General features: G+C 41.5%; 2 protein-coding genes across 8 annotated transcripts in view; one reads left to right on the top strand and one right to left on the bottom strand.

The window, feature by feature from the left end:
• Nucleotides 1-9,181, bottom strand: part of BAG1 (BAG cochaperone 1) — a 75,001-nt gene extending 65,820 nt beyond the window's left edge. For 4 of the 7 annotated variants that reach the window (XM_071221403.1, XM_071221399.1, XM_071221398.1 and 1 more), the window contains exons 1-5: nucleotides 8,717-8,947; nucleotides 7,218-7,346; nucleotides 4,911-4,993; nucleotides 2,925-3,038; nucleotides 524-631 (exon numbers count right to left, since the gene is read on the bottom strand). In XM_071221403.1, coding sequence (XP_071077504.1) covers nucleotides 524-631; nucleotides 2,925-3,038; nucleotides 4,911-4,993; nucleotides 7,218-7,346; nucleotides 8,717-8,807 — 525 coding nt within the window. In that variant the 5' untranslated portion in view covers nucleotides 8,808-8,947. Of the gene's footprint in view, nucleotides 1-523; nucleotides 632-2,924; nucleotides 3,039-4,910; nucleotides 4,994-7,217; nucleotides 7,347-8,716 lie in introns of all 7 variants that reach the window. The other 3 variants (XM_071221397.1, XM_053928880.2, XM_071221402.1) reach the window with 2 other exon arrangements.
• Nucleotides 9,182-9,472: 291 nt separating this feature from the next.
• Nucleotides 9,473-24,344, top strand: CHMP5 (charged multivesicular body protein 5). Its single transcript, XM_024560225.4, has 8 exons — nucleotides 9,473-9,683; nucleotides 10,512-10,616; nucleotides 12,686-12,732; nucleotides 15,353-15,446; nucleotides 15,570-15,641; nucleotides 19,168-19,276; nucleotides 21,672-21,784; nucleotides 23,640-24,344. Exons 1-8 carry the CDS (start codon nucleotides 9,615-9,617, stop codon nucleotides 23,688-23,690), a joined length of 660 nt encoding a protein of 219 aa, XP_024415993.1. The 5' UTR covers nucleotides 9,473-9,614; the 3' UTR covers nucleotides 23,691-24,344.
• Nucleotides 24,345-25,192: the final 848 nt, after the last annotated feature.

The following is a 25,192-nucleotide window of genomic DNA, read 5'->3' as shown; positions in this document are numbered from 1 at the left end:
CAACTGTAATAGCATAATTAATAAATATATTTAAATTAAAAATAAATAAATAAATAAAAATTAAAAAAAGAAGAAAGGATGAGGCATCAGGCTAGAATTGTCATTATCATCATCTGTAAAAGGGAACATGGTGTCAATGATTCCCAACAGCCTCACGAGAACTGGGTCTGACTGAATTCTGTACAGGTAATGAGCTAAGTGGAATATCAGTAACGTGAATATCAGAAAGTGAAGCCTACGTTTCTCTGAACAAGAGACCATGGATGATTTGGATCCCAGCTTCATGAGGATTAGGTGCTACTAGCATACATTAATAAAAATGACAAAAGCCCTGTGTTGGTGGGATGTGGGTGCCTAGAAATCAGGAACTGTCTTATCTTTCTGTGCATTCACCCCGGACCTAGCCGTGTCTGGCACATAGCAGGAGCTCGATATCCTGACAGTAAGGCTGCGTTTGAAAGAGTAAAACTGACTAAAACATAGTCAAAGGAAACTAGTTTTTCTCAGGTGAATATTTACTTACTAGTGTGTCAATCTCCTCCAAGATCTTCATAAACTGCTCGATTGTGGCTTTTACTCTCTTATTGAGTTTGCAGAGAGCTTCAGCTTGCAAATCCGTGGCCAGAAAGCCCTGTGGAGAAACAATGCACTCTTGCAAGGGTTCCTTGAGGCTAATGGGAAACTCCAAGCTGAGGCACTGATGGAGAAGGCACACCCTGAATCCACATTCCCCCCAATAGGCTGGGCCAGACCTCAGACCTGCAAATTCATCTCTTGGAACAACAAGAAAAGCTGACCCTGGGCCCCCCAAGTACTGTAATAGGCCACTCTGTAATAACCCGCAAATGCCTCCTGAGCCCCAGCTCTGGTGAAGCCAGAAGACTATACCTACACACAGGAGGCAGACATGGCAAGAGCACAGGGTTTAGAGTTTAATAGCCCTGGACTTGAATTCTACTGCCATTTACTAGCTTGTTGACCTATCTGTGCCTCAGTGTCCTCGTTTTGAAAATGAAGATTATGATACCCACACCCCAGAGGGTTACTGTGAGGACCAAGGGGAATATATGCAGACCCTTAATATAATGCCTGACACAGACATGTGCTAACCAATGGCAGCACTTATATTATTTTTATTAAATGGTCTGGCTGTTTATTCACATTACTTGGCCAAATGACCAGTTAGCTGGTAACAGCAGGGATCTCTGGGGGTGTTTATCAAAGCTGACAGTTACGGATGCAAATCTGACAACATATAGTAAACATTAGCCAGAAATTCCAACTCGAAGAATTTATTCTACCACAATCAGAAATAGTCAAAAAAGATCTATGTCTAAGGATTTCAAAGAAGCATTATCCAAAATGGTAAAAGAACATTAAGTGATGAACAAGAGAGAATTGGTTAGGTAATAAACCATGCTACATTCACATGTGATGAAATGTTATGCAAGTTTTGAAAGTATGATCATTTTTAATGAACAATTTACAAAGTGTGCGTAACAGCATACCAATTTGTTTTAAAGACAGAAAAATTGGTTCCAGGCTTTAGTAATGGCTATCTCTGAGTTGGGGCACTACAGGTAATTTTTATTTTCCACATTAATGCCCATATATTTACTTAAATGTTACATACAATCAGTATGTATGACTTTGGTAATTAAAACACAAGCATACATCCATTAAATTTATAAAATAAGATCAAAAACAAATGGTTTGGGACTGTTTCTAATCCTTATTGGTTTCAGTACTCCATCTCTAATGTAAGAAATTGGCCCTGGCTGGTGTGGTTCAGTGGATTGAGCACCGGCCTGGGTACCAAAGTGTTGCTAGTTCAATTCCCCGTCAGGGCAAATGCCTGGGTTGTGGGCCAGGTCCCCAGTAGGGGGTGCATGAGAGGCAACCACACATTGATGTTTCTCTCCCTCTCTCCTTCCCTTCCCCTCTCTAAAAATAAATTTTAAAAATTTTTTTAAAAAAAGAAAAGAAATTGAATCAGATGACCACCCCTCTAAGATCCGATCAAGTTGGACTTTCTATGAATCAACAAAATGTTCTTTGCTTTGCTAAACATATTATATCAGCCTAGACCAACAATTTTTAACCTTTTTTACCTCATGGCACACATAAACTAATCACTAAAATTCTGGCCCTGACCAGTGTGGCTCAGCTGGTTGGGCACTGTCCCGCAAAGCAAAGAGCCACCGGTTCAATCCCTGGTCAGGACACATGCCTAGGTTTTGGGTTCGGTCCCTGGTCAGGCATGTGCAAGAGGAAACCAATCAATATTTCTCTCCCTCTCTTTCCCTGTGTTAAACAAATAAATAAAAATGAAAAATAAAATAAAATTATGTAGTATACACCAAGAAATTTATTTTTTGCTTATCTGACAAAAAATAGGTATAATTTTGATTCATTCATACCTGACAGCTATTGTTGTGTCGGCTGTTGCCATTTTTTATTTGACAAGCTAAGGGAAAAGAGCTCGGTGCCCCTGACTAGTCAGACATTGCCTATTTTAAAAATTCTTGTGGCACAATGGTTGAAAACTGCCGGACTAGCCCGAGAGAAGTTACCTATTCTATTTCAGACAGTGCGATCCTAGCACAGCAGGTGCTCTCCCAGACGCACAAACGGATGCCGGCTGGGGTTTGAGATAACAGTGGCAACACTTACAAGGCACTTAGCATGTCTCAGGCTCAAACTACGTTAATCATCACAACACCCCTAAGAGCGAGGAATCATCATTTTTCCCCTTTTACAGATGAGGAACTTGAGACAAAGGTAGAGTTGCCCACAGTGACAGAAAGGGTAGAGCCAGGATCTGAACCCAAGGAGTCTGACTACAGAGCCTGCCTTTGTAAGATACATTTGCATCTCCACAAATTTCTAGAGAAGATAAATAGTCAAAGTCCACCACGAGTTACCTGCTGGATTCCACTAAGCTCTTTATTCAACTCTTCCAGCTGGTTAGCTATCTTCTCCACAGACTTCTCCAAATCTTTCAACTTCTTTAGTTCAACTTCTTCCTCCGGACTATTCTAAAATGTTTATGAATAAAACAAATAAATAAAGACAAACAAATAAAACAGAGCCCTGACCAGTGGGGCTCAGTTTGTTGGGCATCGTCCCACAAGGAGAAAGGCTGCTGGTTGGATTCCTGGTCAGGGTACATGCCTGGGTTGTGGGTTCGGTCCCCGGTTGGGGGGGGGGGGTGCAAAAGGCAACTGTTTGCTGTTCCTCTTACATATCAACATTTCTTTCCCCTCTCTTTCCTCTCCCCCTTCCCCTCTCTCTAAAAATAAATAAATAAAATCTTTTAAAAAAATAGAATGTTTAAGAATAAAATGAAGCCACTAATCACCAAGAAGAGTATTCCCTGTCAGGGGGAAAAAAAAAAAAAAAAAAGTCTGGCTGCAAATAGGCTAAACCACTCACCAAAATAAAAGTCTTAACTCTGTTGCTTCTTGGAAAACAAGCCACGGGATACATATTAGGTTTTCTATCTACAGAGACTAGATGAGAGAGAGAGAGAGAGAGGGTATCTACAAAGACTCCAGACTAGAGAGAAGGTATTAGGTAAGTATTCAGGCAAGGCCCTGACAACTTGGATTCGGAGAATGGAGCCAGGCTCAACCTCAGCCTGGGGCTGATCATCAACAGCTAGTCTGATCCCTAGAGGGTGAACAATTTACAGTGAACACCTGTGAAGAGTCCAGAGTGGCTAGGTAGATAGAATTCTACTATTCCTTTAAATAGAATCCCAAAATGTCATCCACCAACATGAATACTCTTGTATTCATGTGAATGATGAATACTCTTATTGAGCATTCCCTCTATGCCAGGCACTATCCTGAGCACTTTACCAGTGTTATTGTTTTAAGCCTTACCAAAACCCAATGAGGTAGGTAGGTACTGTTTTAGATGGTGAAATTGAGGTTATTGTAACCTAAGGTCACATAGTCAAAAAGAAGTAGAGCTGAGACTTGAATCAGATTTGGCTCTACACACCCCAGGACAGCTCCAATCAGGGGTCCTACAGCTTCTTCAACCTCAACCTTTGGGTTCTGCCACTGCCCATCACTATTCTCCCTGACCCTTGAGCAGAAAATCTAGACTATTTCTCCTTCTCTCATCTAAACAGTTGATAGCCAGAGCCAGCATCTTCCTGCTTTTAAACTCTTCCAAATTATTTACATTCTTTTTTGTGGCCAAATTCAGAGTGCCAGTCTTCTCCTAGCAGTTCCAAGTCTGGACTAGATTTTCTTTGCCTCTGCTTTGCTAATCTCACCCTCTTACCACTCGGAGTCAGCCACCTCACTCAAAGTAAGGGAACTTCATGTAACCAACAATCCCATTGTGTCACAATGCAGGACTGGCCAGGGCCCTCTTTCATCACCTACGAGGCGACTGTCCTCACCTGTCACCAATTGGCTCTTTTTCTCCCTCAATTCTTTAGTATGAACTGTTCTTTCCAGCCAGAGAGTTTTCTCCCTTGTGGGAGACTTTAGAAAAAGGGGTGGTTAAAGGGAGAGAGGCTAAAAACTTGTATTTACTTTTTAAATCTACAGGTTTATTTTAACAAAACGTTCTCTTGTAAATCCCCTCCAAATGAGTAAGGACTGTCTTAAGGCACCTTTTAACCAGACTGAGACTCCACCACCAACACAAAAACTGTGTTATTGAGGCAGCACAACCGTGCCTAACTTCAGAGCAGGAGCCCAAACCACCAGAAGCCAGAGGACATAAAAACAACAGAACTGGTGACCCCATCAAACAGATGGAGACTACATTTGTTTAGAGTGCTTCACCAATGCAGAATCCGGGTCCCCAATTTTGCCTTCTACACAGAAATATGCATGAAAGACCTCGGTCATTTGATTGGTTGTATTCTGGTGGAAAAAGCAATTTACCTTTTTCCCAATTAACATGATCCGGCAACCATTTTGTAGTCCAAGTGCAGACAAAGGTTTCTCCATTTCCTTCAGAGATTTTCCTGAAGAGAAGAAAGTTATGTCAAGTTGTATCAGTTGTACAACACTGGAAACAGATTTCAGCAAGGAGATAGACAAGCGTTTTCACTAATGAGAAGACCGTAACTTGGTGTGACCTTTTCAGAAGGGTCTTGACTCAGTAATTTCACTTCAGCTATTATCCTAAATAAATAACAGAACACGTGCCTGCAAAATAACTGTTACATAATAATTTTCTTTCTTTAAAAAAAGACTTTATTTACTTATTTTCAGCGAAGGGGGAAGGGAGGGGGAATGAGAGGGAGAGAAACATTGATGTGTGAGAGAAACAAGAGAAATATCAATCTGTTGCTCCCTGAAGGCCACCAACCAGGGACCTGGCCTGCGACCCAGGCACGTGGCCTGACGGGGAATTGAACTGGCAACACTTCGGTCTGTAGGCCAGAGCTCAATCTACTGAGCCACACTGGCCAGTGCAAACACATAATTTTCAGTGCGACCTTATTCATAACAATAAGAAATTGGAAAGAGCCAAAAATTCAGGAGTAGGGGGCTGATAAACTATACTTCAGAACAACAGAAGACTCTGTAGGCATTAAAGTTCACTTTTTCAGCAAACTTCAAGGCCACAATAAACGTTAATGACTCAGTGCTTCCTGGAAAAAAATGTTATAAAAACTGTATAATCAATATGGTCCTAGTTTTGTTATTTAAAAACAAACAAATAAAAAAATTAAAAAAAAACCCCAGAAACCACTGCCCTGGCTGGTGTGGCTCAGTCGGTTCTAGCATCATCCTGTAACTAAAAGGTTGCAGGTTTGATTCCCAGTCAGAGCACATACCTAGGTTGTGGGTTCAATCCCCAGTTGGGGTACCAATCCCCAGTTCGGGCGCCTATAGGAGACAACCAACTGATGCTTCTCTCTTGCATCATTGTTTCTCTCTCTCCCTTCCTCTCTCTCTAAAAGCACTGAAAAAAAAGAAAGTCCTAACATGAGGATAAAAAATAACAACAAAAGCCCACAAACAAGAACCCACACTTCCAGATGCCAGAACAAACAAACCAAAAAGCTGAATATAAATACGCTGAAATATTAAGAGGGGTTTTATCCAGGAGAACATTTTCTTTTTTGTGCTTTCTCTATTTTGAAATGTGCCTTTATAGTTTTAAAATGAGATGTTTTTAAAATGAAAACAACATCAAGGAATTATACTGTGAAGTATAAATAAAAATGCTTTCCATCACTAAATACTTTATGAGCACTAAATGAGACAAATCTGGCCCCACCACATACCAAAACAGTGGGTTCCCATGGAATGGAAAGACAGAGCTTGGGGGTGTGGAAGGGACAGGTCCTGGCAGAAATTGGCATCGTCCAGTGGGCCTGCCACAGCCAGGCTCCTGGTAAGTTTGTTCATTCGGCACCCTCTATGTCAGCACTATGTGGAGCATTGGACACACAGCAGTGTCTCTGCCCACACAGTCTGTTATTCTAACAGAAAAATCAGATACTGAGCAACTATGAAAACAATTATTTTAATAGTAATTTCGATACAAGTTGTGCTAAAGTGGTAGGGAGTGCTATGTGAACACACAATGGGAAGAGGATCTTACTCAGCTGGGGTAGACTGTCCAGGTGCTTCATCATGAATGTCTTTGAAGTCTCCTATTGTTCTAATGCATAGTTTATCAGCCCCCTTTTCCTTAATTTTGGCTTTTCCCAGTTTCTTACTATTATGAATAAGGTTGCACTGAAAATTATTGTGTTTGCCTTGGCCAGTGTGGCTCAGTGGATTGAGCACTTGCCTGCAAACCGAAAGGTTGCCGGTTTTTCCCTTTAAAGGCACATGCCTGGCTTGCAGGCCAGGTCTCAAGTTGGGGGCGTGTGAGAGGCAATTGATTGATTGTGATTGACTGTCTCTCTCACACATTGATATTTCTCATCCTCTTTTTCTCCCTCCATTCCCCTGTCTAAAAATAAATAAAATCTCAAGACTGAATCCCCTTTCCCCCAAATTAAGAACAAGACAAGGTGTCTGCTTTAAAAAGAAAAAGGGAAGATTCTGCCACCCTCATGTGACTTCAACTCTAATACATGCCCAAATGTTTGGAAGTATCCAGTACACGGTAGGTCCTCAATAAAGATTTAAATAAATAAATAGCAAACAAGAATTATCCAATATTGAGAACTGAAAGTTACCATTCCTTTAGTCATAAGGGCTTAAAGCTGGAAGAGAAATGCCTACCCTTAAATATGAGTTTCTGAAAAGGTAGGGGGACCCCAGTGGCCTCTTCAACAACCCGGGCCAGGTCTTGGACAGTCGGTTCACTACAGCCTTGCTGTGAGATAACATGTAGGTCATGCTTCTCATTGCCTAGGGAGAGAGAAAAGCATTTAAGTAAGAAAACTCTTCCACATAAACCAATGAAGGCTGATACTTTATTATATTTAAGTACAGAGCCTTCAGCCCTCAAGGCCCAGTTCTTATGCAACCGACTCCAAACAGCCTCCCACCCCAACTGCCCAGCCTTCTTCTGCTGACCTGGTCAAGGATTTCCATTTCCTTTATTATAATCAACAACATTAGGGATATCAGCTATTATTTAAGCACTTAACAAGCACAAGAGGCTAACTAGGCTCATTTTATGCTTTATCTCATTTAATCCTCAGAACCACCCTATGAAGTAGGTATTACCTATTATTCCCCATTTCACAGATAAGCAAACTGTGAGTTCAGTCAAGACCTGTCTGTGGAGACCCGACTGTGGAGTCAGAACTTGACCTCAGATCTGATTCTAAAGTCCACACTTTTTATCACAAGCCATCTGCCTCCTGTGGCCTGACTGCCCTCTGTTCTGTACTGTGCTGACCTTTGTAATCCTTTGCTATACCCGGCAATGGACTGTTTTATCCCTCCAGGTCTGTCCCACTGGGCACATCTGGGCATATACACTGTTGGTGCTCAGTAAATAGGCAAATGAGTGAATAAACTCAAAACAGCAGAAAATTTCTTTTTGGAGCAGAGGTGCCAATTCTTTTCCAGGTATGTGAGCAGTAAGAAGGTAGCCTGTTTACCACGCATTAGGCCAAGCCTTGAGCCTGCTCAAGAGCCGTGAGGTGAATGGGACAGGTGTTAACAACTCTAATTCACAGGAAACAAACCAGATGCCTACAAAGGAGACATCCCAAGGTCACTCAAAATTGCAGAATAAAATCTCCAGATTCTGAGGCCCTGGGATTTCCCACGATTGGTCCTGAGGAAACCTCAAGGGCTCAGCCCTCTGTTGAATTGATCGTTTTGGTCTGTGTCAACTCCAACAGCAGGCAGAGCCAAAGGGTGCTCAGAGTGCATGCTTGGACCCACGGCTCACTCAAACAGCGTACATGGGTTCTGACTCGACACCCCCAAAGGTGTCCAGACACACAGCAGTCTTACGCATGGCCCAATACAAGCCTGACACAAAGACCCCCAATAACCGTGCAGGCACACGCTTACATTACATACACAACCAGAACTACGACGTGAAGTACGACATCGAAGAGCAAACAAATGACTTGAAATCAAATACTGCGGCCACAGAGAAAGGTGTGCTGACAGAGACCCACACAAAAACCCGTTCCGCGGACACAAACAAGAACCCACACTTCCGGACGCCAGGACAAACACCTAGACAAGCGCTTCCAGAGAACACGTGGCCAAACCCCAGACCCTGCCACACTTTCGTGGCGCGGAGCGGAACCAACCCGGACACCCGTGCTCACTGTGGGTGACGGTCACGCTGAGTCCAGCTGCCGCCATTTCCTCACTCTGGGCCATCTCTTCGCTTAGGGCCATCTCTTCGCTTGGGGCCACCTCTTCGCTTGGGGCCACCTCTTCACTCTGGACCACCTCTTCGCTCCCGACTACCTCTTCGCTCCCGACCACCTCTTTGCTTCGGGCCACCTCTTCGCTCTGAGCCGAGTGAAGCCGCACTTTTTTCTTCACCCGCGGCCTGCGACCGCCGGCGGCGGCGCCCCTGGTGGATCTGACATGCCCCCTGGCCGCACTCCGGACCGATGGCCGCTGAAAGGGAGGCGGACCACGCTCGGCCGGGGGCACCGACTGGCGCGACTCTCGGCCCGGCCGAGGGGCGCGCCGCCGGGGGCCCAGCCGCTCCCGGTCGCCTCTCGGTCCCCGCGCGCCACTGCGCTCCGCCAGACCCGCACTTCTTGCTCACCCAGCGGTGGGAGCTGAACACCGTTCCCTGCAAACCCGCGGGGTTACTTCCCTGTCTCTCCCGGATCCGGCCTACCGGCCACGCCCCTTGGGGCAAACCCGGCTTCTACCCCGCCCAATACCGGCGTAGCCGCCCCTGGGTCCCACCCACTCAGATGAGGCCCCGCCTTGCTGTTTTGAAGCCACGCCCCCATATCACCAAGCGTGGCCACACCCCACGCCGACTCTCTATCCAGCACCTCCAAGCTCCTGGAGCTCTCTTTCCCCGGAAGGCCGGGCTGAAAACCCGGAGAAAGGATCTGGAAACGCCGATAGGCACATTGCGTTTGCGCACCGTGAGCCGGAAGTCAAGGCAGAGGCGGAGGTTCTCTGCTTCCGTTTCTGGTCTTTGCTCCAGTGTTTGGGTTTTCTTCGCGGCCGGTCAAGATGAACCGAATCTTCGGGAAAGCGAAACCCAAGGCTCCGCCGCCCAGCCTGACTGACTGCATTGGCACGGTGCGCGCTTGACCACATATAACTAGGCTAGGAGATTCTGAAACTCCTCACCCCACCTACCACCCCAGCTCCCGGCTCCTACTCCTCCACCCCATTCCTGGTCCTGGGCCCATTACACATCGACCCTTTTCACTCCACCTTCGTTACTGCTACTCAGGTCATTCCTGACGCCACAAACCAGGGACCCCTGACCCATCACCGTCTTCCTTAACTGGCCCCCGACCCCTTCTGATGCCCACTGCCGCGCCCATTCGCTCTTTCCTTATCCCTTTAAACCAGCTAGCTGTAGGGCCCATACACTGTTTCCACTTCTCCAGCCCGATCCCTTACCCCTCTTTCATCCCTCCTCCTTCTCTCACTTTAGGACCCATAGCTTGATATCCTAGGTGAACAAATCAGTGTCCGGATCCTGAAACTCAGTAACAAAATTCACAACCCTGGTCCTCCACGTAAAGCCACCAGCATTAGATCTACAGCCCTAGCCAGGGTCCACTGGACACCAACTCGTTTCACATGTCTCCTGGTTGAGTCCCCAGCCTGACTAGGTTCTGATTCTAGAAAAATTGCAGCTTAGCCTAGTGAGTCTCAAAGTATTTTTCTGCCCAAACGCATTTGAAGGAGATCCTGGAATATCAGAATCTGGGGGATGGGTATAGTTTATAAAAGTCCCCCAATGTTTCTGTGGAATCCCACCCCCCCCTTTGGGAACCACAGTTTTCCACCCTTCACCCTGTGATCCTCTTTATTTTTCTTCCTCCATATTTTTTCCTTTCTTGCCCCTTATGTAAGTATATAGCTACAACTACCTTTGATTTTTTTCTCCTTCAGGTGGACAGCAGAGCAGAATCCATTGACAAGAAGATTTCTCGACTGGATGCTGAACTAGTGAAGTATAAGGATCAGATCAAGAAGATGAGAGAGGGTCCTGCAAAGGTAAGTAGTCAGCAGCTGCTGTGACAGCCTGACTTCAGCACCTGTGGGAGTAGGGGCTGGTACAGAAGGCATGCTCACTGTCTGGTAAGTAGAAAACCTACATGAGGGTGTATCCTTCAGGGAAGAGAGTTTGCAACCAGATATAAGAGGGAGACTGTGGTTTGACCTTTTGGAGAGAAGACATTGATCACATGTCCAAAAGCATGTACGTGGGAATTAGCATATTCTATCGAGAAAGTGGCAGTCTGGAGAGAAGGGCTGGGCCATGTTCAGGAATAATGAGTTGCCAGGCTGGTCATGTTAGATATGTGTAATAAACTGATTAAGGTGTGGCATACTGGGAAGAAAAAGTGCTGAATTAGGCATCTGGAGACTAGTGTTCTATTTATTTATTTATAATTAATTAAAAACTTTTTTTAGAGAGAGAAAGGGAGAAAAAGTGAGAAATATCGATTTGTTTTTCCACTTATTTGCGCATTCAGTAGTTGATGCTTGTATGTACCCTGACCAGGGATTGAACCCACAACCTTGGTGTTTCAGGATGACCCTTTTAACCAACTGGTTAAAAGCTAGGGCCTGGAGACCAGTATTCTATTAACACCTTCACTACTTACTAGCTATGGCCTTGATAAAGTCACTTAATTTCTTATTTTCCTCTTCTGTTGGGTAGAAACATAGAGTACTGTATTAAAGTGCATGGACTGTGCATATGAAACTACCTTCTTTGCTTCCATCTTTTTAACTTACTAACCATTTGAGCTAGGGAAGTTACTTAGCATCACTGAACCTCAGTTTTCCCATCTAAATGGGGATAATATCTATATGATAGTGTGAGGATTAAATGAGGTAACTCATGTGACCTACATAGTACTGTGTCTAGTACATAGAAATATTCAGTAAATGTTAGGTATTATTATTGTCTGTGAAGTAATATCTGCTTTGCCTTCTTCAATGAAGGAGACAAATAAAATGATTTATGGAACAGTATAGAAAGGAAAGTGACAAGGGGCTTTTCTCAGCCATCTTAGTTGATAACATGGAATGAAGAGTGACCAGAGGCAGGAAAGCTCATCTAGACTTCAGATGAAAGCCTAAGCCATGGGGTAGTCGTGAGAATGACATGAATCAATATGAAAGTGAGTTCTGGAGTGGATCCAAAAACTATGGTATATTTACACAATGGAATTCTACACAGCAGAGAGAAAGAAGGAGCTTATACCCTTTGCAACAGCATGGATGGAACTGGAGAGCATTATGCTAAGTGAAATAAGCCAGACGGTGAGGGACAAATACCATATGATCTCACCTTTAACTGGAACATAATAAATAGAAGAAAAAAGGAAACAAAATATAACCAGAGACACTGAAGTTAAGAACAATCTAACAATGGTCAGGGGGAAGTGGGGAGGGGACAGTGAGGAGAGGGGATTACAGGAACTACTATAAAGGACACATGGACAAAATCAAGGGGGAGGGTGGAGGTGGGGGAGGGAGGGGGGTTCAGCTGGGGTGGGGTGAAGGGATGGGGAGAAAAGGCACACAACTGTAATTGAATAACAATACAAAATTTAAAAAAATAAGTAAGTTCTGAAAGTCAGTAACAAGATGGTCACGAAGAGACAACAGAGAGAGGAAAGGTAAGGATGATGTAAAGGTTCTCAACCTAGAAAAGTGAGAGATTTGTGGGACTGTTGTTGGTAATTTCTAAGGAGAGGGAAGGTTGAGGAGTTTGTGCATGTTGAGTTTGTGTGGATAGCAGGATGTCCAAGTTGGGAATCGCCTAAGGCAAATGTATATAAAAAATAAGCACTGTTGGACCTGGGGGTGGAACTAATATGCTCCAGGAAAAAGGCAGGCAGTTCATACACTGAGATGTGGGATGCAAAGGCAGAGATGAATGAGCTGAGGCTTAAAGACTGCTGGGGAGGTAAAGAACAATCCAGGAGCTACTACATCTGCTACTTTGAAGAAGAGAGTACATAGATGTGTACATTTTGGGATTTGGGAGATTTCTTTCACCATTTGTATGTTTTCTAATTCTTTTCATTAAAATCTGTTTTTCTCTTTAGAATATGGTCAAGCAGAAAGCCTTGCGGGTATTAAAGCAAAAGCGGATGTAAGTTATAAGCATAATCTTTCTTTCACAGGTTTGACCAAAAGAGAAATGATCTTCCATTTCTTCAAGTTTTTATACCATTTTATAAGCATTCTTCATTTAATTACAAATTTTGTTTACATACAGAGTGAGATGGGTTCCCCCATCCCCCCTGTGTATTCAGCAACATCTGGTTAAACAGAACTTTCGCTGTGTTAGTGATGTTCAGTACTGACACTGTCCAGTTCAGTAGCTCTTATCCATGGGTGGCTGTTGAGCACTTAAACTGTGGCTAGTATGACGAGGAATTGGAGCTTTAATTTTATCTAGTTTTAACAATATAAGTCGAACCATATGTGGCTGGTGGCTTCTGTATGGACTGCCCAGATCTATAGGGTTGGGTTTTGCCATTATTTATTTTAATCAGAGTGTGCCTTTTTAATTTTCGTTTGTCTGTAAAATTGGGAATCTTGAATATTTGTTCCCTCCCACCAGGAGATTTAAGGGTCCTTCATTTGTTTTAGGTGACCATATCCCAGTGTTCGAGCAGAAGCCGAATATTATCTATGTTGCTTACCCTTGTGAGCTTCCAGCTGAAGGGACTTTCTGCAGGGCTGTAGAGGTCAGATGTGATCAACTACTAAGGAACCAGAAAGATTGTTAATATCTCTTTCCCTATTTATAAAATGACTTTTATAAGACATTAGATGCCATCGTGCTCCTAGATTAGACAGAATTGGAAAAAGAAATGGTAATGCTTCATGTGGTGGTAATGTGGTACTGTTGCCTCCTTAATTGGTAGCATTGCAGGTTTTAAGTAATTTTTTTTTTTTTAAATAAAAGACTACAGCCCTGACCAGTGTGGTTCAGTCAGTTGAGCAAAGTGAAAAATCACCAGTTTATTTCCCAGTCAGGGACATGCCTGGGTTGAGAGTCAGTCCCCAGTTGGGGCATGTGGGAGAGGCAGCCGATTGATGTTTCTTTCATACATTGATGTTTTTCTCCCTCTCTCCCTCCCTCCCCTTCTCTCAAAAATAAATAAAATCTTTAAAATAAATAAATACATGTTCATTGTGGAAACTTGGAAAATACATAAACATGAGCAGAAGAAAGTTTATCTAGATTCTTACTATCAGGAATAACCACCTTTAAAATGGTGATTTCTTACAGTGTCTTTTCTATGGTTGAGCATACATGATACATATGCTCATAATTTTTAAGAAGAAAACAAATGTGTGTACAGGTACCCTTTTCCACTTAACGTTACATCATGAGCATCTCTTTGTTCTTTTAAATAATCTTTGGAAACTATACTTTTTAATACTTCCCCACCATTTGCCTATGCCATAATTGACCATTTTTCTCTTGGTTGGATAGTTAGATGGTTTCCAAATATCGTATAAAGAATATAATGATGGCCCTGGCCTGGGTGGCTGAGTTGGTTGAAGCATCATCACCGTTAACCATAAGGTTGCTATGAGGACAGGTACCTAGGTTGTAGGTTCAATCCTGGGTCTGGGCGTGTGTGGAAGGCAACCATTGATGTTTCTCTCACATTGATGTTTTTCTCTTTCCCTTCCTCTCTCTAAAAAGCGATGAAAAAATGTCCTTGGGTGAGGATAGAAAAAAATAAAAGAATATTAATGATGTAAGTCTTTGAAGTAGTGTTATACTTTGGTATAAAGCTTTATTTTATTTTTTAAAAAACCATGTTTTGAGTTCCAGACATTATAGTAGGTCAGATTGTTTACCTAATTACGGGTACTAGATTAATAAAATACCTGTCCTCAAGGAGTTCAGTCTACTGGAAAAATAGTTTCACTTTGTATATGAAGAACCTTAAAAATAGTCTCACCCTTTGCCCCAGAATTTAGTATAGGGAATAATGTAAAACATTATAAAGACACTAACATTAAGACTTTGTAGCAATAAATGTTACAATATCAAGTGGAAAATAGTGTTGTAACTGAAATACATACAAAAGAAAAAAACTGAAGGGATACATCAAACGGTATTTGGTTAGAGCAATGATTTTCTGCCAGTGTGCCACAAGAATTTTTCTTATCCTCACCCAAGGACATGCTTCTTGATTTTACTGAAAGGGGAAGGAAGGAGAAACATCAATGGGAGAGAGAAACATCTATCGGTTCCCTTACGCATCCTGACCAGGGACTGAGCCTGCAACCCAGGCATGTGCTCAGACGGGGAATGGAACCTGCAGCCCTTTGGTTTACAAGATAATACTCCAACCAACCGAGCCACACTATCCAGGGCAAGAATTTTTTAGAACATGCAATACCTGACTCTTTTCCCTTAGATTGTCAAATTTAAAAAAATGACAACAACCAACACAACAATAGCTGTCTGGTGAGAATGAATCAAAATTGTATGTTTTTTTTTTGTCAAATCACCAAAAATTGTATTTGTTGGTGTGCTGTAGAATTTTAGTAATTGATATGTGCCATGCGATGAAAAACGGTTGAAAATCACTGGGTTAGTGATTGTTTTGGCCAATTTTCCTGTATTTAATTTTAAAGCTTTTTTTTTTTAAAGATAATTCTCTTACTTAGTAGTAGAGATACTTTCTTCTTGAGGATCTCAGTGTGGCTCACATTTGCCATTCTCGATTCACTCTGAAAAGGTACGAGCAGCAGCGGGACAATCTCGCCCAACAGTCGTTTAACATGGAACAAGCCAATTACACCATCCAGTCACTGAAGGACACCAAGACCACGGTACTCTTCACGTGATTTTATTTTATTTTTGTACTCTTGTGCTCTTTCCCCATGGTTTTTAAAAAGACAGTTTAACCAGCATGGCGTCTTCAGACATTGTGTTTTCTCTTAACCGTTTTTTAGGTTGATGCTATGAAACTGGGAGTAAAGGAGATGAAGAAAGCATACAAGCAAGTGAAAATTGACCAGATTGAGGTGAGACGTGTAATTGTTTCTGGAAGAGTACACTGGTTTCTCAAAGAATCCAAATGAATGTGTTCGTGATGGGAAGGGCAGAGAAGAGGAATGGAATCTTGGACCTGCCATTGACTGATAAGTAACTTTGGGACAGGGTACCAGAGGTATTGCTTTCCATGTTGCAGGGCTCCTAATACCATGGTTATTGTGGTTATTATGAAGATGGAATAAATGAGCTGGTGTATCTACACGCTCAGTGCTTGGGGCATAATTAGCACTGATAAATAAGCACCCAGTTTCCTGTTACTTCTGACTCAGTGACTTTGGAGTCTGTTTCCTCAATTTTAAGTGGTGATGTGAGCGTTTATATGCAGAGCGCTTAAAACAGTTCTGGTGTGAGGTTGGTTTCCTCTTCTGGTCATTCTCTAGATTTTTAATACTGTCATTAGGTCCTTAAAATTAGCATTTCTTTGAGATTGTGTTTTGGCTGGGAGGTGAGCCCTAAGAGCTTGGCTCCTCTCACCTCTCCTGTGACCAGCCCAGGTGGCAAGCAGAGGTAGCGGGGGAGGGAGTGGTAACTGGCCAGAGTCGAAGAGACTTTTCTGAGAATACAGGGGTGCCCTTTATGTCTACCACCCGAGTAGAATGTCTCTGTATGAGCGCAGGGACTTGATTTTGTTCACTGTTGTATCCCTAGTGCCTTGAACGATGCCTGGCCACAGAAAGAATTTGATGGTTCTTGAACAAATGAATGAGAGGCTATTAAAGGACATAAAGTAGTTCTGCCCAATTCAAGAAGTATTGGTTGAGTACTTACTACGTACCCAACATTTTCCAGTCTCTGCAGAGGTGGTATTCTCTGGCAGTGCCGGTCTTTCAGTCTCTTGTAAGAGCGAGGAGTGACAGCTTTCTTCCTTCTTGCTGCTTTTGAGCATTCCTTCTTAGACTGCCTGTGGCCATCCAGCTAATTCTTCACCAGTCTCTGCTTACAAGGAGTTAAGCTTAGTGATATCTTCCAGGAGATTTACTGAGAAAAATGTTATATGTATACTTACCTTATTTGTATACTACTACTTGATAATAAAATATAATGAAATTGAATTTTATTTTTTGCTTTTAGGATTCCTTACCTTTTAATTAGAGCTATGTAATAAAATAGAAACTTTGGTTTTTCTGGGGGGTTGGGGGGTGTCTCCATCTTTCACCTGTTGTTGTCTGTTTCCCTGCTAATTATCCCTTACTTGTCCTGTAATAGATGTGCCCACATGACGGGTGGAGAGCTTGTTTCTCTAACTCTTTTGGTGTGTATGTGTGTGTATATCTTTGGTTGGATTATATCCAGCATCCGGCTGATTAACGCCTGCCTGAGTGTGGTTGGTAGGGTAATAATATAAGTGTAATAATTTATAGTTTTAATTTGAACATTTCACCTAAAATGCCATATTGTGTGCTTGAGTGTGATATTGTTATGTTACAGAATTACATGCTAATGATGTTATAATAAAACAGGGGCATTATTTGTGCAGGACCCCGTATTTTGAATTTCATTCGTTTTCTTAAAATACTGTGAAATATTTTTATTGCTTTATAGCCCTAACTAAAAAAAAATTTAGTTATTGATTTTTTAAGAGACAGAGAGGGAGAGAGGAACATCAATTTGTTGTTTCACTTATTCATTCATTCATTGGTTGATTCTTATATGTGCCCTGACCAGGGATCAAATTTGCAGTGTTGGCATATCAGGACCACGCGCTGATGAACTGAGCTGCCCAGCCAGGGCCTATAGCTCTCATTTTTAAATTTTGCCTCTCTGTGTGGGTATGTGTATCCTTCTGTTTCTATCTTTTTTATTTTTCAGTTTCTGCACATCAAGTCTAGTGCTTGCATTGTTTATACTTTTTTGTTTATCCAGTACTGAATCTATCAGTTCTTTGTGTAATGATTTTTTTTTCTGTGTCCATCCTAGAGTCTGTTGCCAGGAAGCCTATTCATAGATGATTTTGGGAGAATATCTTATCTTGATGTGTAATAGCGTAGTACTAATTTGATTTGATTAGTTTACATTATTTTCACTCTTAATTGTTGTTTCAGCCAGTGCGTCTCTTCATAGCAAAATTTTACATATGTACAGTGTGGTAGTCTAACACTTGGAAATGCAGGAAAGGGAGGTGTTTTCTTAATTTTTTTTCCATTTTACTTTCCACACTTTATTTGGAAAAATAAACCTCTGATTTGGGGCCAGCAGTGAGTTTTCAGATGTTTCGTATGCTCTAGAAATTCTGAGGGATAAGTGATGCTGATTTGGGCCTTTTGCAATATCAGCACTACCCTGTTATATGGAATTTTCACCATGTGAAGAGTACATCCTTAACATAGTACAAGATACATAGTATTAAGTGCTTAATGTTTGACATATATTATGGCAATAAATCTTTATATAACCCTATGAGATGTGGTTATTAATAATCCCATTTTATAGATGAAGAAACTACAGCTTAGAGACATTAATTTTCATGGAGTAATGACAAAATTTTAGCTTGGATATGTTTGACTACTAACTGCCCTTTGTTACGCGATACCACTTCTCCGATTCTTCTCAGATATCAAGCCTATCCTGAATCTACTTTGTGTTTCCCGGACCATGGCAGGCCCACTATAACTTTCTATACAACCCAGTTGTTTCTGCTCCTGCCTCCGTTCTTACTAATGTAGGCAGTCTTTGGCTAACTCAAGAAGAGTCATTTCCTTGTCTCAATTACCTCTTTTTCTCCATTAATTAGAAAAATGTTGATAATGTAACTGTGGCTTGATACAATGTTTCAGGTAAACTTTCTGTAATAACAGGGAGATAATGGACGCCTATTCTTGCAATAAGACTTTGGGTTTCCATGAGGCAGCTTAAATTCAAATACAAGATCACCAGTTTTGTCCCTCTTTAGTTTTAAGTTTATATTTTTACCACCAAAAACAGGAGGAGAATTACATAGGTCTGTGACATTTACAGTTATTGTTAGGAAAACTCTTCAAACATGTGATTTTTAAATAATTCTTTAAGCTCACTTTCTTGTACTTTTAATTAGAAGGGACATTTAGGAGTTCCTTCAACTTGTCCATTAGAGGAGCCCCTGCTCAGCTATTGACTAAAAATAGTCACTAGCCAAGGACTGGGGTAAAGAGGGAACTAACAGTTGTTGTGAACTTACTATGTGTTCTGTATTTTTTTTAAAGATTTTATTTATTTTCAGAGAGAGGGGAAGGGAGGGAGGAAGAGAGGGAGAGAAACATTAGTTGGCTGCCTCTTGCATGCCCCCACCCAGGGACCTGGTCCTCAACCCTGGCATGTGTCCTGACTGGGAATCAAACCAGCGACCTTTCGGTTCACAGGCTGGCGCTCAATCCACTGAGCTATACCAGCCAGGGCTGCATTTTCTTGCACATCATCTTTTTAAGAATTACTCCTTTCTAAGATTCAGAGGAGAGTAGGGGCAAAAGGTGGAGAACAGTGGAAAGAAATGAACAAAAATTCTGTCATATATTCCTATAGGATTTACAAGACCAGCTAGAGGATATGATGGAAGATGCGAACGAAATCCAAGAAGCACTGAGTCGTAGTTATGGCACTCCAGAGTTAGATGAAGATGACCTGGAAGCAGGTAAGTTATGGGAAAAGCAATGCATATCTAGCTTTAGAGTCTGAAAGGAGCAGCTGCCTAGGACTTTTTCCCAAATAGTAGAGAAAATTCCTGTGGGGGTTCCTTGAGAGAGAGTTTATGGTACAGTCTTTGGGGAGAAAGCTTGTGAGTCAGCCAAAGTGAACTTACATATTCTACCAGCAATTCTGGGAGGGACAAGTTCTGAAGGAAGGTCCTTGCAAAGGCCTCTGCTGACCCAGTACTTGGTATCTAAACACTGCCTTTACCTGCTGTTTTCCTTTTGATTTTGTTCCCCATTTTGCCACTTGGAGTCCTCCCCCTCAGAACAGCAGTGCAGATCAAGAAACAGTAGTTGGCATATACTTGCTGTGCAACTGCTATATGCCAGACACTGTTAGGTGCTGGGGATTCGGCATTGGAAAAAACAGATATAACCCCTTCATTCATGAAGCTTCTTGAGCAGGGTAAGCAACTGCTTCTTTCAAGTAGTTGATTACAAGAGCACAAATGGTTGGAGAAGTATGGGGTACTATGCAGCATAGCTGGGGAATCTAACATACAAGATCTGTCTGGAAAAAGTCTAGCCATTGTTACTATAACAGGAATGGTTTGCGTGACATCTATGTAACCTGGCAGCCAAGGAGAGTGGACTGGAATGCACATGTGTGAACAATGATGACTTCACTGTACTAGTTAGTGGGGGGTGGTAGATGCCGTTGAGTGAGCACGTACGTGTACTGTGTGGCCAACACATTCAAAATAAATAAGTAGAGCGATGATCTGCATCAGACTTTTGCATTAAGCTTGAGCATTTCTCTGCGGAAACTCTTCAGGTGATTCAGAAGGCCATGGGCAACTGGTGATTGGGCAACTTCATCACAACAACATGCCCATTTATGCATCACATCTCATGCAGGGTTTTTTGGTGAGACATCAAATCACCCAGGTGACTCAGCCCCCATACAGCCCAGATTTGGCACCCTGTGACTTCTGGCTTTTCCCAAAATTAAAATCACCTTTTAAAGGGAAGAGATTTCAGACCATCGAAGAGATTCAGGAAAATATGGGGCAGCTGATGGCAACGGGGAGAACTGTGTGAGGTCCCAAGGTGCCTTACTTTGAAGGCTACTGAGGCACCATTTTCCTATATACAGTGTTTTTGTATCTTGTATCTTCTTCCAGTAAATGTTTTTATTTTTCATTTTACATGGCTGGATACCTTCTGGAAAGACATCATATTTGGGAGTGGCGGACAGGCATGGGACTTGAAGGATGAGTAGGAGTTGGTAGGAAAAACTGAGGAGGGTTGGTGGTCGGGTGGCCTCAGTGAGAGTTGTGTAGAAAATATTCGTGCAATCTGTTTAAGAATGATGGGGTCTGAGACTAAGGTTGTGGTAGAAGAAACAGAGATAAATGAACAGATTGAAGACATTTTGCCCTGGCCAATGTGGCTCAGTTGGTTGGATTATCCTGTAAACCGAAAGTTTGCAGGTTCAATTCCTGGTCAGGGCACATGTCTGGGTTGTGGGTTTGTTCCCCAGTTGGGGAGTGAACGAGAGGCAACCAGTCAATGTTCCTCTCCCTGTCTCTCTCTCTCCCTTCCCCCTCTCTAAAATCAATCATCATGTCCTACGGTGAGAATTAAAAAAAGAAGATGAAGACATTTTAGGAGGTTGAGTGGACAGACTTAGTAATTGATTGGATATGGAGGGAGAATGAGGTATCAAGGATGACTTGTCAATTTCTAGCATGAGTAACTGGGTAGCTAGCAGAACCGCTACACTGGATTTTCTGTCACGTGATACCCCTGTAACATTATTGTTGCTCCATTTCTCTCTCCATTTTCTGTTTTTGTCTAGAACCTCCCTCCCACTCATTTATTTTTTTAATTTCCCATCTAGAATTTCCCCTAATGAGTCTCTGCCTGCTATTGTCTTTCTTCCTGATCACTTTCTTCTCATTTTACCATAGAATTTTTTTTTTAAGGCCTGACTTCATGTAATGATCACTCTGTGTACCACAATTTCTGCCTACTTTCATTGTCTTCTTTCAAGTTCATCAATAAATGAGAGAATTTTTTACATTCATTGTCAGCATTTTCTAATTTGAATTGGCCAACTGATAACTCGAGTCTTCTCGTGAAGACTGGGGCCCTATAAATCCATAGGAATGATTGTTTTGTTTGTTTGTTTTATTTTGATTTTTCATAGATTTTACCACATTAGTTCCCTTGAAATTTTCTTATAATGCTAATCTTTTATTTTGAAAACAGAAATTAATAATCCCTTACCCTTTGTTTTTAAATGTTCATCTTATAAATAATTGGGCTTTCTTAACATGAGCTGCTAGGTTTTTTGTTTATGTATTTTTGAAATGTTACCTATTTCAATTTCAGAGTTGGATGCGCTGGGTGATGAGCTTCTGGCCGATGAAGACAGTTCTTACTTGGATGAAGCAGCGTCTGCACCTGCAATTCCAGAAGGTGTTCCCACTGACACAAAGAATAAGGTGAAAGCTTTTTCTGTTTATATTTTCTATGCAAATTGTAAAGGTTTATGCTTGATCACCAGTCTAGGAGTCTAAAAGGTACTCTTACGGTAGAACAAGGAAAGACTGTTTTAGTCATTATTTTGGGTACCCTTGAAAGCCCAGTTTTCCTGCATCAGATTATGGACAGGCTGTGTAAATAGTGTCATGGATATTCAGGAATGTTTTCATACAATGACAGTTTGTATAATATTACAAATTAACCTTGTTGTGAACTTTGCACTGAGTGCCAATTACAGGTTTTAGACATTTCCTGGGAAACCATCAGCAACACATTGGGAACCATGCTAGGCAGCAGTATAAAGGTTCTAGCCTCCAGGCACACTGGTTAATTGTAGGGTGGATTTTATAAATTAGGGATTAACAATTTTAAGTATAAAACTTAATGTGGATTAACTTAAAGATTCTAATTCAATACAGTAAAAGAAGCAGGACACCTGGGTTTAAGTCTCTGCAATTGACAGCGAGACCTTGGCAAACCACTTAGCTGTTTTGTAGTTTTCTGTTTCTTGCATCTATAAGATACAGGTGTGATCTCACATAATTGTTGTGTAGATCAAATTAGATCTTGGAGGTGAAAGGGCTTTGCAAATTTAAAGCCCTGTCCAAAGTGACATGATTATCATTATTATAGTAGATAAAATTTTGCTGCATATGAAATTGTTTTCACTCCATCTGAGTTCCTGTATAGTGTGTCATTTTTTTGTTGCCACTGGACATTTATGGTCTTGGTGTTTGCCTTATCTCCCAACATGCACATTGAGTATGTCTAGTGTAGTTGGCAGAATCCTTGAGTGGGAGCCAGTCTCAGCTCTACCTTTATTCACTATGTGACTTTGAGCAAATTAGCAAATCATGTCTTCTCTCTAAATCTCATCAGTGTTTTTTCACCTGTAAAATGGGGGCAGCAAAAAGTGATAAGTAGGTAATTTCTCAGATCTTCTATAGCTGATTTTTTTTAAAGTTTTTATTTATTTATTTTTAGAGATGGGAAAGGAGGGAGAAAGAGAGGGAGAGAGACATCAGTGTGTGGTTGCTTCTCACTCACCCCATACTGGGGACCTGGCCCACAACCCAGGCATGTGCCCTAGACTGGGAATCAAACCGCCGACCCTTTGGTTCATAGGCTGGCACTCAGTCCATTGAGCCACACCAGCCAGGGCTATAGCTGATTTCTGTGAATATTTATCTTCCCCTACTATACCCCTCCTGTCTGCCCCACACCTCTGGCCATTTCAGGGTTCCAAGTGCATAGGCTGCATTTTCTCAGCACATGTGAAATAATTTTTTATTAATGGTACCGTAGCCCACATTTTTAATTCCCTGGAGTATGTATGTTATGTCCACTTCTAGAAGGTCACAGGTTCCTGAGTTAAAGTGCTGTTGGGGTATGGTTTCTTAATTGATAGTGGTATGACTGCCTATAAGTTTGGGCACTGCTCCTTCAAGGATTTGGGAGGCTATAAAAGTTAGTTGTTCACTTTAGAGAGCAGAGTGAAAATGAGAATCTGTAGGCAAGAACTACCACTCCCAGCCTTGTTTTCCCCTTTCTGGATTTACACTGAAGTGTCTCTTTCTCTCTTAGTCTTCATTTACCCTGCAATGGTCACCCCTTTTGATTTCTTCCAGTTCTTTTCCAGGTTCATCACTTCCATCTTTATCTTTCATAAAAAATCTCATTCTTATCTTCTGGGTGGGATTTTGATTTTCATTGATTAAGCACTTGGAGTTGAGTTTTAACTACTAAGTATTCGTTGTTTTTTTTTTTTTTATCAGTTGAAAAATATTGGCACTAAACGTTGCTCCCTTTTTACAGGACGGAGTCCTGGTGGATGAATTCGGATTGCCACAGATCCCTGCTTCATAGACTTGCATCACTCAAGTACATGGTGTAAAATAAACACTTATTCTGGGACTAGGAAATACTTATCTTTCCAAATTTGCCATAACAGATTAAGGTTTCTTTCCTTCCTTTAAAGGAAAAGTTAATTACATTGCTTTTTTTTTTTTTTTTTTCCCATTAAGAGACTCAGTGTTTGGGGGATGCTTTCTTTGTACTAAAGTTTTATTCTTTTTCTCTTATGAAAGACTAACTTACATAAAAGTATTAGTAGGTATGTCTGATTTCATTCCTTACTAATATTTTGAAATGAAATCAAGGAAATGGGACTCTTTCGATTTTATGATAGTATAACTCCATAATCTGAAATTGACCTGATAAATTGATAAGGCAGATGAGTTTACTGGGACTATTCATATTATGATTCAAAATCATTTTCTATTGTGGTATTATAGGTTGGTAAAGTGATGGTCTTTTTTGATAAGTTTTGTTGAGTCTTGTGAGTAATCATTACTGTGTCCAATATGGGAATGGAATTATCACTATGTCATGAGTGGGTGTTTTAAGTCTGTGGTTCCCTCAGTATTACAGCCTGACTTGTAATCATTACTGAATATTTCTTGATATTTAATGTATAAGACATTTATTTATATTCAATAAATATTTTTCAAAAGGATATAATTTTAATAATATCACTTCAGCCTAAAACCTCCACTTCAGAAACCAAATTTAATTTTAATGTTGATTCAGCCTAAAAACTCCACTAAAGAAAGAAATTTACCTGGTGGCATTGTGGTATAGAAGAAAGAGCGAGGAACAATCCAGGGTTCGGCCCTGGGTCTGTCATTTAATAACTACTAAGTAGTCTCCTCACTTCTCTAAACTTCTGTTTCCTTGTTGGTAAAATTGTGCAGGGGCTTTAGTCTCTTCTTGGGAGTACTACAGCAAGTCCAAACTCCTGCCTGATTTTCAGGGTCTGTACATCCTCCTCTCCTCACTCAGCCTCACTGGTGCCTCACAATGGCACATGCACCAGCCTTTCATGAGTCAGGTCAATCCAATAAACATTTATTGAACACCAGCTCTATAGAGTCTCTATATTAACCCAGGGGATATCAACAGCCAGCAGTTCCTCTCTTCAAAATTTCACTCTTTAGTTATAGATGGGGGTGAGACACAAGTAACCTTCTCCCACCCCCACTAACCTCATTCTCCCAAGAAGCCTTCCACTGGGAGTGAACATTATCATCATTACCTTCTTGAAACCTTCCTTGACTTTCCTACAAGTTCCCACTCAGCCCTTTAAATATTTCTTCTATTATAGTTCCAGTCTTGGACTTTTTACCCGTTGTACTCTCCTTGAGATATCTCACATCCATGATTTTTACTATTACTTACGCAACAGTGACTCAAAATAACTCAATAGCCTAGACCTCATTATTTCAATTCTGGGCATTCCCAATTAAATGTCCCACTATTACCTAAAATACAACATCTGTCAGCAAACACTCTTATTTTTATCTTGCCAA

The sequence above is a fragment of the Desmodus rotundus genome, chromosome 1 (genome assembly GCF_022682495.2).
Source record: "Desmodus rotundus isolate HL8 chromosome 1, HLdesRot8A.1, whole genome shotgun sequence".
In the NCBI taxonomy this organism is placed as follows: domain Eukaryota; kingdom Metazoa; phylum Chordata; class Mammalia; order Chiroptera; family Phyllostomidae; genus Desmodus; species Desmodus rotundus.
The sequence above is the reverse complement of the archived record's forward strand: the minus strand, read 5'-3'. Positions and strand labels throughout refer to the sequence as shown.